This window comes from Emericellopsis cladophorae (assembly GCF_022114955.1).
Source record: "Emericellopsis cladophorae strain MUM 19.33 chromosome Unknown NODE_73_length_82208_cov_116_845256, whole genome shotgun sequence".
In the NCBI taxonomy this organism is placed as follows: Eukaryota; Fungi; Ascomycota; class Sordariomycetes; order Hypocreales; family Bionectriaceae; genus Emericellopsis; species Emericellopsis cladophorae.
Window position 1 is genome coordinate 38,274 of NW_026250998.1, and position 14,014 is coordinate 52,287.

A 14,014-nucleotide genomic window follows, 5' to 3' on the forward strand; every position below is an offset into this window, starting at 1 on the left:
CTTATGTGCTCGATAGCATTAGCTCGGTCTCGTTTATCGGCGTATTCGGGAGCTTCGATAGATCTAGTTTAAATTAGTGAGCTATCTTATTAATATACGAGTCTTAGGTCAGCTAGATTGATCGCTTAGCTCTGTCCCTAATAATATGAATCCCTAGGAACCACTGCGGCTCTCCTAGGTCTTTAATCTTATAGCGGTCTCGAAGCTTTTATATCGCGTCTTCGGCTTCTACTAATACCGTTAATAGAAATGCCTAGATAATATCGTTAATAAAGAAGAAGACGATCACGGATCCTTTCTATATCGCATAAGGCTCTTACGGTACCCGTTAAAAGCCTTATTCCTCGAGGGCCTTCGTAAGCTCTTTCTGCTATAATAGTAGTAACCTTCGTAGGCCGTAGAGGGCCTTACGTAGCCGTAGTACTCGTCCGTAGCTTTTAAAGCCCGGCGGGGGCCGTATAAATACTAGCTTATTAAGTATATAGTTTATAAATACGTTTATAGTATCTATCTACCGTAGCTCGAGGTCTTATTTTACGGCTATCGCTATTAGGATCCTAAACGAGTTCGTAGCTAATATTATTGCCCTCGTTAGTAGGTCTCCTTTAGTCTGTTAGTTACTATATATAACGAGTCTCGCCTTATATTTAACGAGATATCCATGCTTATTAGTTTTATACGTAAATACCTATATATAGCCGAGGACCTGATAGTCTTTAGCTTAACTCTAGGGTACCTCCTCGAAGGTCTGTTTTTGCTCGTATGATTTAAGATAATCCCTCTGAGCCTGACGGAATTCCTATTTAAATAGATAACCCTTAAGATCGCGATGTGTTTTTAGGGCCTCTAGTAGTTACCGCTTGTGAAATTTCTTCGGCTTAAACTTACGGCTAGCTATAAAAGCGCCGTGGATCGGATCGTTAACTAGGATCGGGATAAAGTCCTCGAACCTGCCTTTTTAATCCTATTAATCGCTGGATTAGTCTGATAATATCGGTAGCTTAAAGGGTACCTTTTTCTTCACCCCCTCGGCTCGAGCTATCGGAAGGTGTATATTAAACGCTACCTCTAGCGGCGGTTCGAAGTCTTCTGAAGGTAGAGGCGTGATATAGACCTCTTCTAATTACCTCGCTAGCTCGAGATTATTATCCTTATTATATTCGTTATCTTAGTCTTTAGGATTATCTTCGTAATCGGGTTCGAATTCGATAACCGATTCGTTAGTTTAATCTACCTCTGCGATCATCCGTTCGTGCGTTCTCTCGGTCTCTAATAGCTAGATCTAATTAACTAGCTCGTTAATACTCGTGAGTAGCTCGGGTGTGGTCTTATCGCCGTCGAAAAATATACCCTTATCGAATATTATATCTCGTGTTAATATTACTTTTCCTTAGTATAGAATCTATACTCGGAAGATATTCGATAAATCGTAGCTAATAAGATAGCCTATATAAGCCCTTAGCTCTAGCTTTTAAAGTTTGTTTCGTTTAAGCTTTATATCTACGGTTATCGCGTAGGCTCTATAGCCGTATGCCTTAAGATATACTAGCTATAGCTTCTTTCCGTAAAATAGCTCGAAGGGGCTTTTCTATTCGTTCCGTTAAAGCGGCGTATAGTTCTTAAGGTAGACTGCCGCTTTAACTATCTCTCTCTAAAGGTTATGCGGTAGATACGTAGCTATTCGTATTAACCTAGCTTTAGCTATAAGCGCACCCCCTGACCTCTCGGCGCCGCCGTTCTAGGTAGGTGTGATTAGTAATAACGGATAAAAGGATATACCTCTTCTTCGTAGCTAGGTTAAGATCCGATTTATTAGAAGCTCTCTGTCTGATCTAATGATCCTGATATAATAGCCGTAGCGTTAACTTATCTAGTTAATATAGTCTTTGATAACTCGAAGGTGCTTTAATTACTCCCTTGATCTTATGAAATAGGGTGTGATAAGCCCTAACCAGGCGTCTATTATAAACAGGATCCGTTTAAAGCTATTATAGTCTTCCTCTAGGTCGGTCTAGTCGATCTATACCTTATAACACGGGATATCTTTCTCACGGGCCGTTAGCCGCCTCGAGATCTGTTGGTTTATCTTCGCCCGGCTGTAGGTTTCGTATTCAGCTGTTTTAGGTCCATTGAGCCGGACTCCTAGCACTACTTAAAGCTTATGTAGTGTTATTGGGCTCGGATATCCTAGCCTTACGTGCTATAGCAGTCCGTTGCCGATTACCGTAGGTCTCGGGTTTCGTGATATGATTCTCTAGCGTTGAGTGTGGAAGGCTGCTGCGGCCTGTGGTTGATAATAGATGACGTATTGGTTATGCTTCGTAGGCACTGCATAGATCTCTCGATCTTCGAGCTTTCGTGCGGAGACTAGGTTCGTAGCGAATTCGGGACAGTAGGTAGTATTCTTTAACCTAAGCCTCTATGTGCTACCGTCTGTACGAGTAGTCGGGAGATAAATCGTGCCGTAGGCTCGGATAGGCACCTCTGACGTGCCCGCGATAATAACCTCGTCTGCCGAGGCTTTCTTAATATTCTTAAACTAGTTAAGGTTATTAAAGATATATAGCGTGGCTCCTAAGTTAAGGATCGCGGAGTTAACTAGCGGGTATAATAAACCTGCTTCGAAGGCTTAGTTAATCACCCACACGCTATGCACTGTCCCTACGATCCTGCTCGTGCTACTTGTTTATTATCATAGACTTATTAATCTTTTCGTTATTGTGATTTCGTTTACTTTCTTCCGTAGCTTAGGGTCGGCTTCGATCGCTCTTTCGGCCTTACGGGCTAGGTAGTCGCTCCTCGTAATACCTTAGGGCCGTTGATTTTTAAAGATATGCTAGTAAGATAATAAGCTATACCCTATCTTTCCATAGGCTTTATATCTAGTGCTTGCCTTGCCTAATAATCTTCCGGCTGATATATAAGCCCTCTACTTTTTACGCCCTTGTGGTACTTCGGTCTTAATCTCTTTATCGTTAATAGCTCTGTCTGCTGGGAACGCTCTTCCTCGTACCGCTCGCGGCTTGATCTTATAGCGCTGGGTCTGTAGCTATTCCCTTAGCTTTTATGTAACCTTCCTATATATATAGATTATTAGATCGGATACTAGGGATATGGCGTCGCTTGTGGGTAGCTGGATTGCCGTAATTGATCTAGCCGGTAACTGATATCTAGCCTCTTGACTAATAACCTACTATAAAACCTCGTCTAGCCGGATAGCTACGCTTAGAAATACTTATATATAGGTTATTATTATCGGCTCAATCGCTATTATTATATCTCGTAGCCACTAGCCACTATACGTCACTAGTAGCTTATATCGGAATGCCTTCGTGATTATATCTTCCTATCGGTCTAGCTACTAGGGTAGGCTTTTAAGATCTCGTGGTCCTCTAAGGGCTTCGCTATATTTACTTATAGTTTCTCTAGCTATAAACCCCTATATTAGTCTTATTAATTCGTATAATTACTTTATTATCTCGGCCGGACTCTCGATATCTTATATTATTATTCGAAGTCTCTCGCTAATCATCGTGATAATAGCCTCGCGGGCTTTCTTTAGCTTTACTTTCTACTCTTTGAAGTCTCGAAGGTCTTATTCGTAGTTCTTATAGAGGATCTCGTACGCCTTTATCTAGTTAGTGGATAGGTTCGTAATACTTATAATATACGTAGCTACGTCCGAGGCCGTTAGTCTAATCGGCTTACTAAGAACCTCTCTTTCTAGCTCGATCGGTCGGATAAGACGCCAGGTATCGGGATCTAGCTTGTTTCGTAGGATAGTAATCTAGTCGTCCTAATTCTCAGGGCCCGTTAGGATAACTATAGCCCTTCCTGCCTCGGTCGCGCGGTCGGTGGCTATCGTGTGGGTGTTGCGTTAGAAACACCAAGAATATAGTGTGTAGATAGTGATCTAGTAGCTTGAATAGCTTCAGTTGATGCACTTATGACGGCGGAAGCGATACCGGGCTTATAACTGTCACAAGGCCTGATTGTATTATATTGATTGATGTTCTGATCGAGTGTCCCACAAAATCCCTCAAGCTGTAAGCCCCTTACAAAATCCTTCATAGATCCACACCACACCAGCCACACATTATCCACACGCTATCCAACACATACAGCTCCGACTTGAAACAAGTCTAGCAAGTACTCTTGTGGGGCTGTGATTCTGCCTGTCAAGGGTCGTCGCCATGTCGGCATTCTGCGTTGCGGTGTGCTGTGGGCACGAAGAAACCCTCCAGAACCTGAACAGACATCATCCACGTCCGACTGGCCGTATAGCTGTCATCAGGTAAACTGATGCCTGGAGAAGCGTCTTCAATGAGGTCTGATGAGCGGATGCCAGGTGTCGAAACACTACCCAAGAACAGCCTCAACGCTGATGCAACAGACTTATGGGGAACTTCCATTTGCCACATTTCTGTTTTACACGGGCGTGTGTTCATATGGTCCCCCGGTCGCTTGACTTGTATCGGGGTCAGCAGATGTCAAACCCGGGGCGGCAACGCTTCCATGGTGGCCTGTGGTTTCTGGATGGGCGGCTCTAAGAAGATTCTCGGTGAACATCTCGTAACCAGACGAGGTGGATGTCAGGAGGGCTGATACCGAGCGCAAGCTCTGAGTGGAAGCCTACGGTGAACGCCACAAACAAGGAGCGCGCCTTTGTCAGTGGGGTTTGCCCTGTCGGCCTGGTGAACAAGCAGAGAAAAGGCCTTGTTACTGGCACCGTGTCGATTGTCGCCTTTCTGGTTCGAATAAGAAGATGCATCTTGGAGAGTAAACATAGTCAAGAGGAGCTTGTAGTGAGGCTCCCCCAGCAATGTGCAATGTTCGGCCGTCGACGAGTGTCGGTCACTGCAAATCCACGTGGCTCCGATCAGGGGCAACCCGGGATGGAAAGGTGAAGCTGGCCAGGGGGATTGAGCCGATTAAAGTAAACATTGAACTGGAGCGTCATGTGTTTTCAAGCCGCGTAGGCAGTGTTTAGCTGGGATTGATACCATCACAACCCCTACTGAGCACCGCTCGAACATGAATCAATGCATTGTGGGCTACAGACATCACAAGTACGAAGAAAATTCGCCTCATGAGCTTTGCTTTGCTTGCTTTCATTTAGCGAGACCTGCAACGGCTCTTATCGGCTCGCAGAACGCGTGATGCAAGTCAAGCTTGATCGCTTAATCACTGGCGTGACAAGGTCGGGGTCGACGTCATACGGGAGCTTCACTGCCCGATGGGGCAGTCGAGACGCTAGACATGGAGCTGCGAGAATTGGTGAGTCAGTCAGGCAAGATTGTCGCTGCGCGTGACATTGTGCGTGAACATATGATGTGATCTGATTTTCATCAAGATGCCCAGCTCGAACTCTTCGTACATAGCCCCATATACATAGCTTCGAGGTTTGCTGTCTCTCCACGAGGGGCTGGGGAGGGGTTGTCAGTGCCAATTGCGTAGCGTGATACACCTCTGATGTGCCGGGACCGCCCGAGTCCAGGGTAGAGACTCAAATCCACGTTCAATGCGTGGCCCACAGATTCAATTCTGAGTCTAGACTCCATGACAGAGAAATCCGTGCAAATTTTCTCCAGCGGCGCCTGCCGAAGAATCATTTTCGCCGTCACGTCACTGGATGAGAGCCTCAGTCGCAAGAGATAGCCACATCTGGTCTGGAAACTAGACTGGGTTGCCAGGGTTGTGCGAGTGGAGCCCCAGGGACAAGTCACCAGGACTCTGACCGTCTGACGGACAGCTGACGGGGAGGCACACCACTGCACTGCAACGACATACACAACTGTACAATCATCACTGTGGCGCCACCATCCCTAACGTTATGACATCCCCTGACTGGGCTTGGGCTGCCTCCTGTGTCGCAGCTCCAACCTGTCTCTTTGGTGTTTGTTGCGTTGGAGACTGGAGGTACCTAGTCCCATGGATCAATCACCTCGTGATCAGCGTGCACTCGCCATTGCCACGTTACCAGGTACATGAGTTGCCGGACGCGACGATATAAAGAGCGAGCGCTAGCGAGCAAATGGCTGGCGCTTCCTTCCTTTGAATCTCCCTTCCTCGTGTCATGATCATCAATTAGCTCCAGTGTTGCTTCCCCTCACCAGATCAGCATACAAAACAAGTGCTGCCCCCAATTCCCCTCAACATCGACAGGTCGTCATCTCCAACCACGATAAACTATCTGCCGTACCACGATTGCTGCTCGTCATGCAGAACAAAATCCGCGCTGCGACATTCGAGGACTTGCCCTCCGTGGTCAAGGTGATCCTCGCTGCTATTAACAAGGAGCGCCTGTGGACCAACTTTGTGCCCTCCAAGACGGGCCAGGACGAGAGCTACGTCAAGGAGATTGAGGCGCTGCTTAGGGAGCACCTGGACCCCTCCAACAAGGACTGGGTCATCGAGGTCATTGACCTCGCCAAGAACGGGCAGCCCTCGCAGATTGTCTCGGTCGCCGTCTGGGACATGTCCGCCGCTGAGGACGACGACCGCAAGAAGCGCGACGTCAAGACTGAAATCAAGGACGACCGCCTGTCCGCCTACACCACCGTCGTCTCCAAGGCGCGCAACGAGTTCTTCAACCGCTATCCTCAGCATTCGTACCTGCAGCTCCTGGCCACACACCCCGATCACCAAAACCACGGCTACGCCAAAGACCTCGTGCACTCCCACATGGTCAAGGCCAAGCAGAAGGGTGGCGTCCTCACCACCCTCGGCGGCCCCTTTGGCTACATCTTCTTCTCTGGACTGGGCTTCCATGATCTCGGCCCCGTGTCCCTGCCGCCCAGCTCGGCCAGCGATTCCCACATCATCAAGGCCATGTCGCTCACCGTGCCCAAGGAGGAGAGGAGGCAGTCCATTGTCGACTCAGTGCTCAACTACATATCTAGCTAGAGTGCTTGCAGCGGACGGTCACCACCCGCATTTGCTCTTCTTTATCATCATGAGTTTACGACCTTTTGAGCGGCTTGTACATAGCATCGACGGGGTCAGGGTAGTAATACAGTAAATCCCCATTCACAAGCCAGCATTTCGCGTACTCCAGCAAAGCTCGACTGAGCGCGACGCATGACGTAGTGAGGGGTTCTGTAAAAGGCGGGGGATCTCAGCCGCCCAGGCCAAGCGCCAAGAGCACAGCTGGTGTCGGTTCCGATGCAGGAATGGCAGGCATTGACGCATTGTTGCGTACGTTGCGTCGCTCGCCGACGATGGTGGGAGGATAGATAAGGTATGAGCTTCGAATTATGGTTCTGCCTACTCCAGTTCCCCAGATGTGGAGTCACTCCGGTGCTGTAAATCATGAATGCCAGGTCCCCAACGCCAGCCCAGTACATACAGCAGATGCTAGATGGTAAAAGTCACGCTCAACCATAGCTCACCTCCTCCGTGTCCTCGTCGACACAGGCGCCGGCTCGAACGCGTCCTCCTCATCTGAGATCTCATCGTCGCTAATCTCCACAGTCGTTGCTTTCTTCTGCGACGCGGCGGCAGCACGTCTAGCTGTCCTCCTCTGTGTGGCTGGTTGCGACTGAGAGAAATCGAGCTTGGACTGTGTCTTCTTGGCGGCGGCTTTCTTGGCTGCTGCGGGTTCGCGTCGCTTCGGCGGTGGCGCTGACTGCTCTGCCTCATCCTCGGACGCCATTATCACGTCCTCCTCTTCGTCCTCGCTTGTTCCCGCAGCTTTTCGGCGCCCGCTGCGAGCGGGCGCTTTCTTGGCGGGCGCCTTCGCAGCGGTCTTTGGGCCGGCTTTCGCCCCGCGCTTGGTTGCCCGCACCGTCTCCTCCTCATCCCCCTCTGCCTGGCGCTGGGATGCAAGTCCCTTGGACTGCCTGCTAGGCTGTGTTGTCGGCGCCATGCTATCCTCAAATGTCCATGCATCGGGGGCATCCTCCCAGCTCCCGTCAAAGTCGCTGTCCCAGTGCGCTGGCTTTGGCCGCAACGTGCGCTTGCGCTCGGGCATAAAAGATCGACCGTCCTGCTGCTCGATGCGCGCCTTGTAGATCTCCATGGCGCTGTTCAGATCTTCTTCGTCGCTCTCGAGACCCAGCAACTGCTGTACCTGTCCTGTGAGGTGCTCTGACACGAAGAGCTCCATCGCGTGCTTGTCATCCTTTGAGACGAATTGGTTCACCGCGTCCGAGAACGGGCCCTGGGGGAGCACCTTGAGTGACTGTGCCGAGAGGAACTCGGACACAATCGACTCGACTTTGACCATGTCGCCGTCGTCTCTGACCGTTTCCATGGCGTCGGCGGGGTTCACAGCATCTTTCTTGCGCTGCATCGTCTTCTTGCGGTAAAAGTAGACTACGTCGTTCATGTTGGCAACTTTGCCCGAGAACCGGTTCGAGAAGCGCTGCGGGTTCTCGACTTCGTACTGGCCTCCCTCTGCGGCCGTGTACTCAACCTTGAGCCGAATGAGGGGGAGTGGCCGCTCTTCCAGGGCCTCCTCGTCGCTCTGTATCGCCTCCCACTCGGCGTTGGCCTCTTCAATCATCTCCTCCACCACCTCCATCAACCGTTTTGTGACCTCTTGTCGGTTCTCCTTTTTCTTCTCCAGCCCCTTGAACCGCTTATCTGCTGAAAGGATGAGCTCCCGCGTGACAAAGGGACGGACGCTTTTCAGAGGGATCTTCTCCGTTTTAAAATCCCTGCCGGTCACGCTGAGGATGGCGACGTGCTTTTGCACAGCTTCACCCGGTACTAGAGACGTGGCGACCGACGATCCAGGCTGCATGACGTGAAACCCCGTCTCCGGGTTCTGCGACGGGTCGATCAGACATTCGTGCTCATGGCCCCAGACCACTAGGTCCATCCAGTCTGGCAGCACGCTCTCCGGCAGGTATGAAGTCGCCGTGTGGGCGTGGTGGTTTTGGTGAACGGCCAGCAGGTTGAACCAATCGCCCATCTGTAGGTTGGGACGGTACCACTTGACCTTGTGGTCCCGAAAAGTACGAAACATACGCTCGTCCCGGACATTGCTCAGCCCAAAGAGAGCCAGCTTGGTTTCGCCTTTTTGCAGGAGCACAGGCTTGACGTGAATGTTGTCTGCCTCAGCCACGCGTCCAAAGTAGTTCAGCAGACCGCTGGCCTGGAGGAGGTCCAGCGAGCAAAAATTGCCCTCGCCAGACGGGTCGTCGTGGTTGCCGTGGATGGAGAAGACGGGTATGGATACGTTGATATCGGGATCCTCGTAGTTGACTTGGGGAAATGCTCCCTCGAAAACCTCGGCCGCATCGCTCAGGAACTCGAGGGGGCAAGGTTTCTCGCCCAGGCAATTCTTGCGCAGGGTCCGCATGACCTGGTACAGCGACTTGCGCGATGGCTTGTTGTCGTGGAAGAGGTCGCCGCCGAGGAGGACCATGTCGACATCGTGCGTACGTGCGAGGTTCAGGATCTCGTCAAAGGTGCGCCAGGAGTCATCTTTCCGAATAGCGTCGCGTTCTTCGTAGCCGACATGGTTGTCCGTTGCAATGAGGATGCGGATCGTGTCCGCGTCTGTCGGTCAATTTGTGGCCCAGAATCAGTCAACGGGGTATATACCTGTCGAGTCAGTCATGATACAGGGCCCAGGTCGCCCTCAAGCTGGAAGCAACCACCTTGGCGAATTCGTTGCTCGGGGTGCGTGGGAGTGAGTCCCAACTCCCAAACCGACACAGGAGGGGCAATCGCCGACGCGAAAGCTGAGTGTCAGACCGAAAGGGGTCGGACCGCGGTGACTAAGCAAAGAGGGGTCTGGAGATGGCTGTAATGAAGGAATCAGCACACAGCACGATCGAGAAGAGCACGAACGAACACACAGTTGAAGGCCTTAAAATCAGCCTCTTGATCATCAATTCAAATAGCCTTTTCTAGGCCCCAAAAAAAGACCTACTATTTCCTCGATTATGAACACTTGCACACATACACACTAACTCGGGCCGTGCCTCCACCAAAGCGGTCACGTGTCCGACACTGAGCGACATCACGTGATTGCGGGAATGATGAGATCAACAAGCTTTCGAACAATCAATCACCCACTCACATGGCATGGCGACATGCCGGACAAAGAAGATGCGTCTCATGATGTTCGTCTTGCATACAAGCAGGAACCATTCACCCTCAAGCCCTTGATTGCGGACATTCTGCGAACGCGCTTCTGCGTGCCGGGCTCCCGGTTCCTCGTGGAAGACATTACCAAGACGTCCGTGTCGAGCTCGGGCAGATGGAAGGCAGCGCAAATCCTGCTCAGCGATGGAGAGCTGTGCATTCAAGCCCTGATGAGTGGCCACCTCTACCGGTATCTTGACACTGGTGAGGTCTCGGTGGGGTGCTACGTCAAGGTAGAGTCCTTTGATATTCGACGACTTACTTTGCAAGACAAAAGCGAGATGGTTTATTTGGTTGTGGAGGATATCATCACAATTGGGTGGAACGATGGATACCGCGCCCTATACGCAGCGGAGAATGTGGACAGCATGGAAGAGCTTGCCTCGGAACATGACCTCGATGTGGAAGAGCAACAACTCGAGTACAGACCCGACGAGGTCGCGCAGGCCCAGGCTGCTGAATCGTTCGAGCAGGCCAACGAGGAAGACGAGAAGGCGTTTGAAGACGCCTTTGAGGCATTCGAGGCAAAGACATTCCCGCTCAAGACGAAATTGAGGGAGCAGAAGCCGGCGCCCTCATCAGGAGCAGTCGCTCTACCCAAAGATTGGCAGAATCGTCAGCAGCCACTTCGCCTTACGCCACTACGATCTATTCCCCGGCTGCCATACGCGCAAAACTGGTGCTGCAACGTCCTGGCCATCGTCACCTCGCTGTCTCCTGTCGAGGCGTCATACCTGCCTCCGTATCGCCAGCGGACGGCGAGACTAGCTGATCCGTCTACATCCAAGCAGGTCCACCTGACCGTGTTTCTGGAGCCGGATAACTTCGAGCCCAAAACCGGTAGCGCGGTGCTGCTCGTTGGCGTCAAGAATCATCGGTTCGACGGCGGAAGTCTTAAAAAGTATGCTAGTGATGCGGACAAGACGGGAGGTGGTGAGTGGTGGCATGAAGATCCCCTTGATCTGGTGTGGTGCGACGTGGCTGGCATCAAAGAGTGGTGGGCAACAGTGCAGGCTGGGATGGCGGCGTAGATGTGGGAGTCGGGGCTGACAACGCGGCCTTGGCTCAGCTCGCTCCAGGCCTTACAGGTGCTCGCCTCTCTTCGGCAATTTTGGTTACCCCCGATTACATCTATTGGCGGAAATACGGGACACATCTAGTCAGACAACTGCTGAGCTAGAATGATGCTGACGAGTTTCAGATATATAGCACGTCCATGGCTGAAGGAGTATCAGTCAGCCTTATGCTAGATCCAGAACACCGCAGTCTGAGAAACGAAGTAGAGGAACACACGCCATCCTCTCTGCCTGAAGACCACTGGTTTCTCTAATTGATGTTCTCTAAAAGTAAATGCTAACGAATCCAAATCACCACAATCGATTTCAACAAGATGATTGGGTTATTCTATCAAGAAGCAAAAAAGGGTCTGGCCGGGGATTGAACCCGGGACCTCGCGCAAGCTTGGAAACTCAGGGTTTATCAGCTCATCAGAACTCCCTAAGCGCGAATCATACCACTAGACCACCAGACCAACTGTTGTGATTGGACAGAAACTCTACTATTTTTACTATATTTGAACAACCTTAGCACCATAAGGGTTAAGCGAGAAGACTGCGGGTATCAAGGCTTTCGCTCGGCTCTGTGGGCCGTTTCTGCTTAAGCCCCGGTCAACTCCCTCTTCCTTTTGATGAACGAGGCCAGCATTATACCATGCGATGCGCTGACCACTTCCCGGGTCTTGACACCGCGTTCTATTAGATATATATTGTATACTAAGGTTATTATAGGTATTGGGGGTGGCTGAAGCTACTAGCCCTGTGGCTAGGAGTGGCTTAGGAAGCCTCGATTAGGTCACGTGCACAGGGGCGCACTAAGGGAAGAACCTTCGTAGCCGAGGAATGCTTCTAAAAAGATCAAGAGATTAATATAGTCACCAAGAACCCCGTACTCGCAGCGATCTAGCTGCGCCCTCTCGACATTGTGCACCTTCTCACGCTCTTTATTAAACCCAGTTCTAACATATTCCGAGGCACGTTCAGAAGGTTATTGATGCACTAAAGGCAGATCAAACAGGTGGAAAAGGATGATCAATTCAAACGTCCTTGGGCAGCCAGTCGGCCAGCCTAAATAGGCATGGCGCGGCTGCTCCTCGGATCGTATGCGCGCAGCCTGATTAGCTGCGGCGTTATCAATGCTATCTTATCGCTATCGTACCTGTGCGTGTACGTGACCAGCACGTGACACCCACACATAGCGTAGATATATCTTGGTTAAATAGCCACATAACCTCCAAAGTATATTATAGTGCCGGCCATATAGAAAATCGTCACTACCCTTAGTGACTCCCGGTAACGCCTATCCAAGCCAAGGAAATACTCGTCCGGCGCTATTATCACTCGTGCGAATCGTTCGTTCGTTACTATCGTTAATACCTTATTATTTTATTATTCTATCTATAATCGTGTCTCTGTATATTATATCGATCGTTCCTCCCTGTATTATCGCGGCGGCAATAGGTCTAATCTATTATACGGCCGCGGTCTGCGTTTAGCGCCTTAACCTATTACCCTTCCGGGGGGTTAAGGACTTCTTCTCACGGGCTAATTGCTCCTCGAAGGTGTGTATCGCGGCGTCGCTGATACCTATGGACTCTACCTATTGGTCGTATTAGGGGCTCTAACCCTTCTAGCGAACCTTATACTTAACTATTCCGTCCTTTAATTAGCGCTTGTCTAGTAGCCTCTCGATCTCGTAGTATATATCTCCTTTATCGTCTTTAACGTTATGTGAGGCTTCTATAGGCCCAGGCTCGGGGTCGACGTGTGCGCCGGCGTGGGCAGGCTTGAGGTGCTGGACCGATATTACGGGGTATATCTTTATACTACTAGGCAGGCTTAATTCGGCGGTAAGGTCGTTAATTATCCGCTTGATTATGAAGGGGCTAAGCTTTTTCTAAGACTATTTAGGGCTCGGCCGGCTAGCGAGGTGGTATCCGTGATAAAGATTAAGGTACACGCGGTCTCCGGCCTATAGCTATATCGGTCGGTGTTTGGCGTTATATTATCGTTTAGCCTTTATCGCTATAAGATCTATTGCTAATTAAGCCGTCGTTCTCACGGCCTCTCTTATATACGGCAGCGTCTCGGCGTTAGGGTTATTAGCGGCTTAGAACGCTCTATTAAGTCTGAAGCCGTAGATATACTCGTGCGCGCTGTATTAGCTGCCGATATTAAAGGTGCTATTAATATTCTATTATATCGCTAGAAGTAGTAGCTTCTAGTCACGATCTGGCTCTTCGACGTAGGCCAGCCGTATCGCTATTTCAACCACCTGATCACGGCGTTCGGCTAATCCGTTAGCCTATAGGTGGTGCGCTATTATTATCGCTAGCTTCGTGCCGAATACCTTCTATAGTCCCCTCTAGAAGGGTTTAGTAAACTTACGGTCTCGGTCGCTAATAATAATTAATAGAAGACCCTAGTCCGCTATTATTAAGGCTCGGGCTAATACTTACGCCTAATATTCTAACGTATATATCTCGTGGCCAGGGATTAGCAGGCTTTGTTTGCTCGCGGTATAAGTGATCGTGAGGATTTAATCGAAGGTATCGAAGCTAGTTAGGGCCCACGGCGAGTCTACGGCTAACGTTAGGGGTAGGCGGGTGATAAAGTTAATCGCGATACGTTATATCGGTAGAGGGCCAGGCCGTATAAGTATATATGCTCCTATGCGCTATTGGCGGTCGGTCTGGCCTAGGCAGTAAGATCTATATTTTACGATATGTGCCGTGACCTTGGCGGTTATGTTCTTAATAGCGAAGCCTCGTAGTTCCTTTAGTATGCGGTCGATGCCAAAGTGGCTACGTTCGTCGTGTGCCGTTATAATTATATCTTTAATTATCGATTACGGCACGTAT

At 50.1% G+C, this 14,014-nt stretch overlaps 3 protein-coding genes across 3 annotated transcripts; 2 read left to right on the plus strand and 1 right to left on the minus strand.

Annotated features, from left to right (window-relative positions):
• Positions 1–6,219: 6,219 nt before the first annotated feature.
• J7T54_005841 (uncharacterized protein) lies at positions 6,220–6,906 on the plus strand (the record flags this gene model as incomplete). The annotated part of the gene is made up of 1 exon (XM_051509871.1): positions 6,220–6,906. The coding sequence occupies one exon, from the start codon at positions 6,220–6,222 to the stop codon at positions 6,904–6,906; it is 687 nt and encodes a 228-aa protein (XP_051359181.1).
• Positions 6,907–7,387: 481 nt separating this feature from the next.
• J7T54_005842 (uncharacterized protein) lies at positions 7,388–9,974 on the minus strand (the record flags this gene model as incomplete). The annotated part of the gene is made up of 2 exons (XM_051509872.1): positions 7,388–9,507; positions 9,917–9,974. 2 exons carry the CDS (start codon positions 9,972–9,974, stop codon positions 7,388–7,390), a joined length of 2,178 nt encoding a protein of 725 aa, XP_051359182.1.
• Positions 9,975–10,046: 72 nt separating this feature from the next.
• Positions 10,047–11,129, plus strand: J7T54_005843 (uncharacterized protein; the record flags this gene model as incomplete). Its single annotated transcript, XM_051509873.1, has 1 exon — positions 10,047–11,129. One exon carries the CDS (start codon positions 10,047–10,049, stop codon positions 11,127–11,129), a length of 1,083 nt encoding a protein of 360 aa, XP_051359183.1.
• Between the last annotated feature and the right edge of the window lie 2,885 nt (positions 11,130–14,014).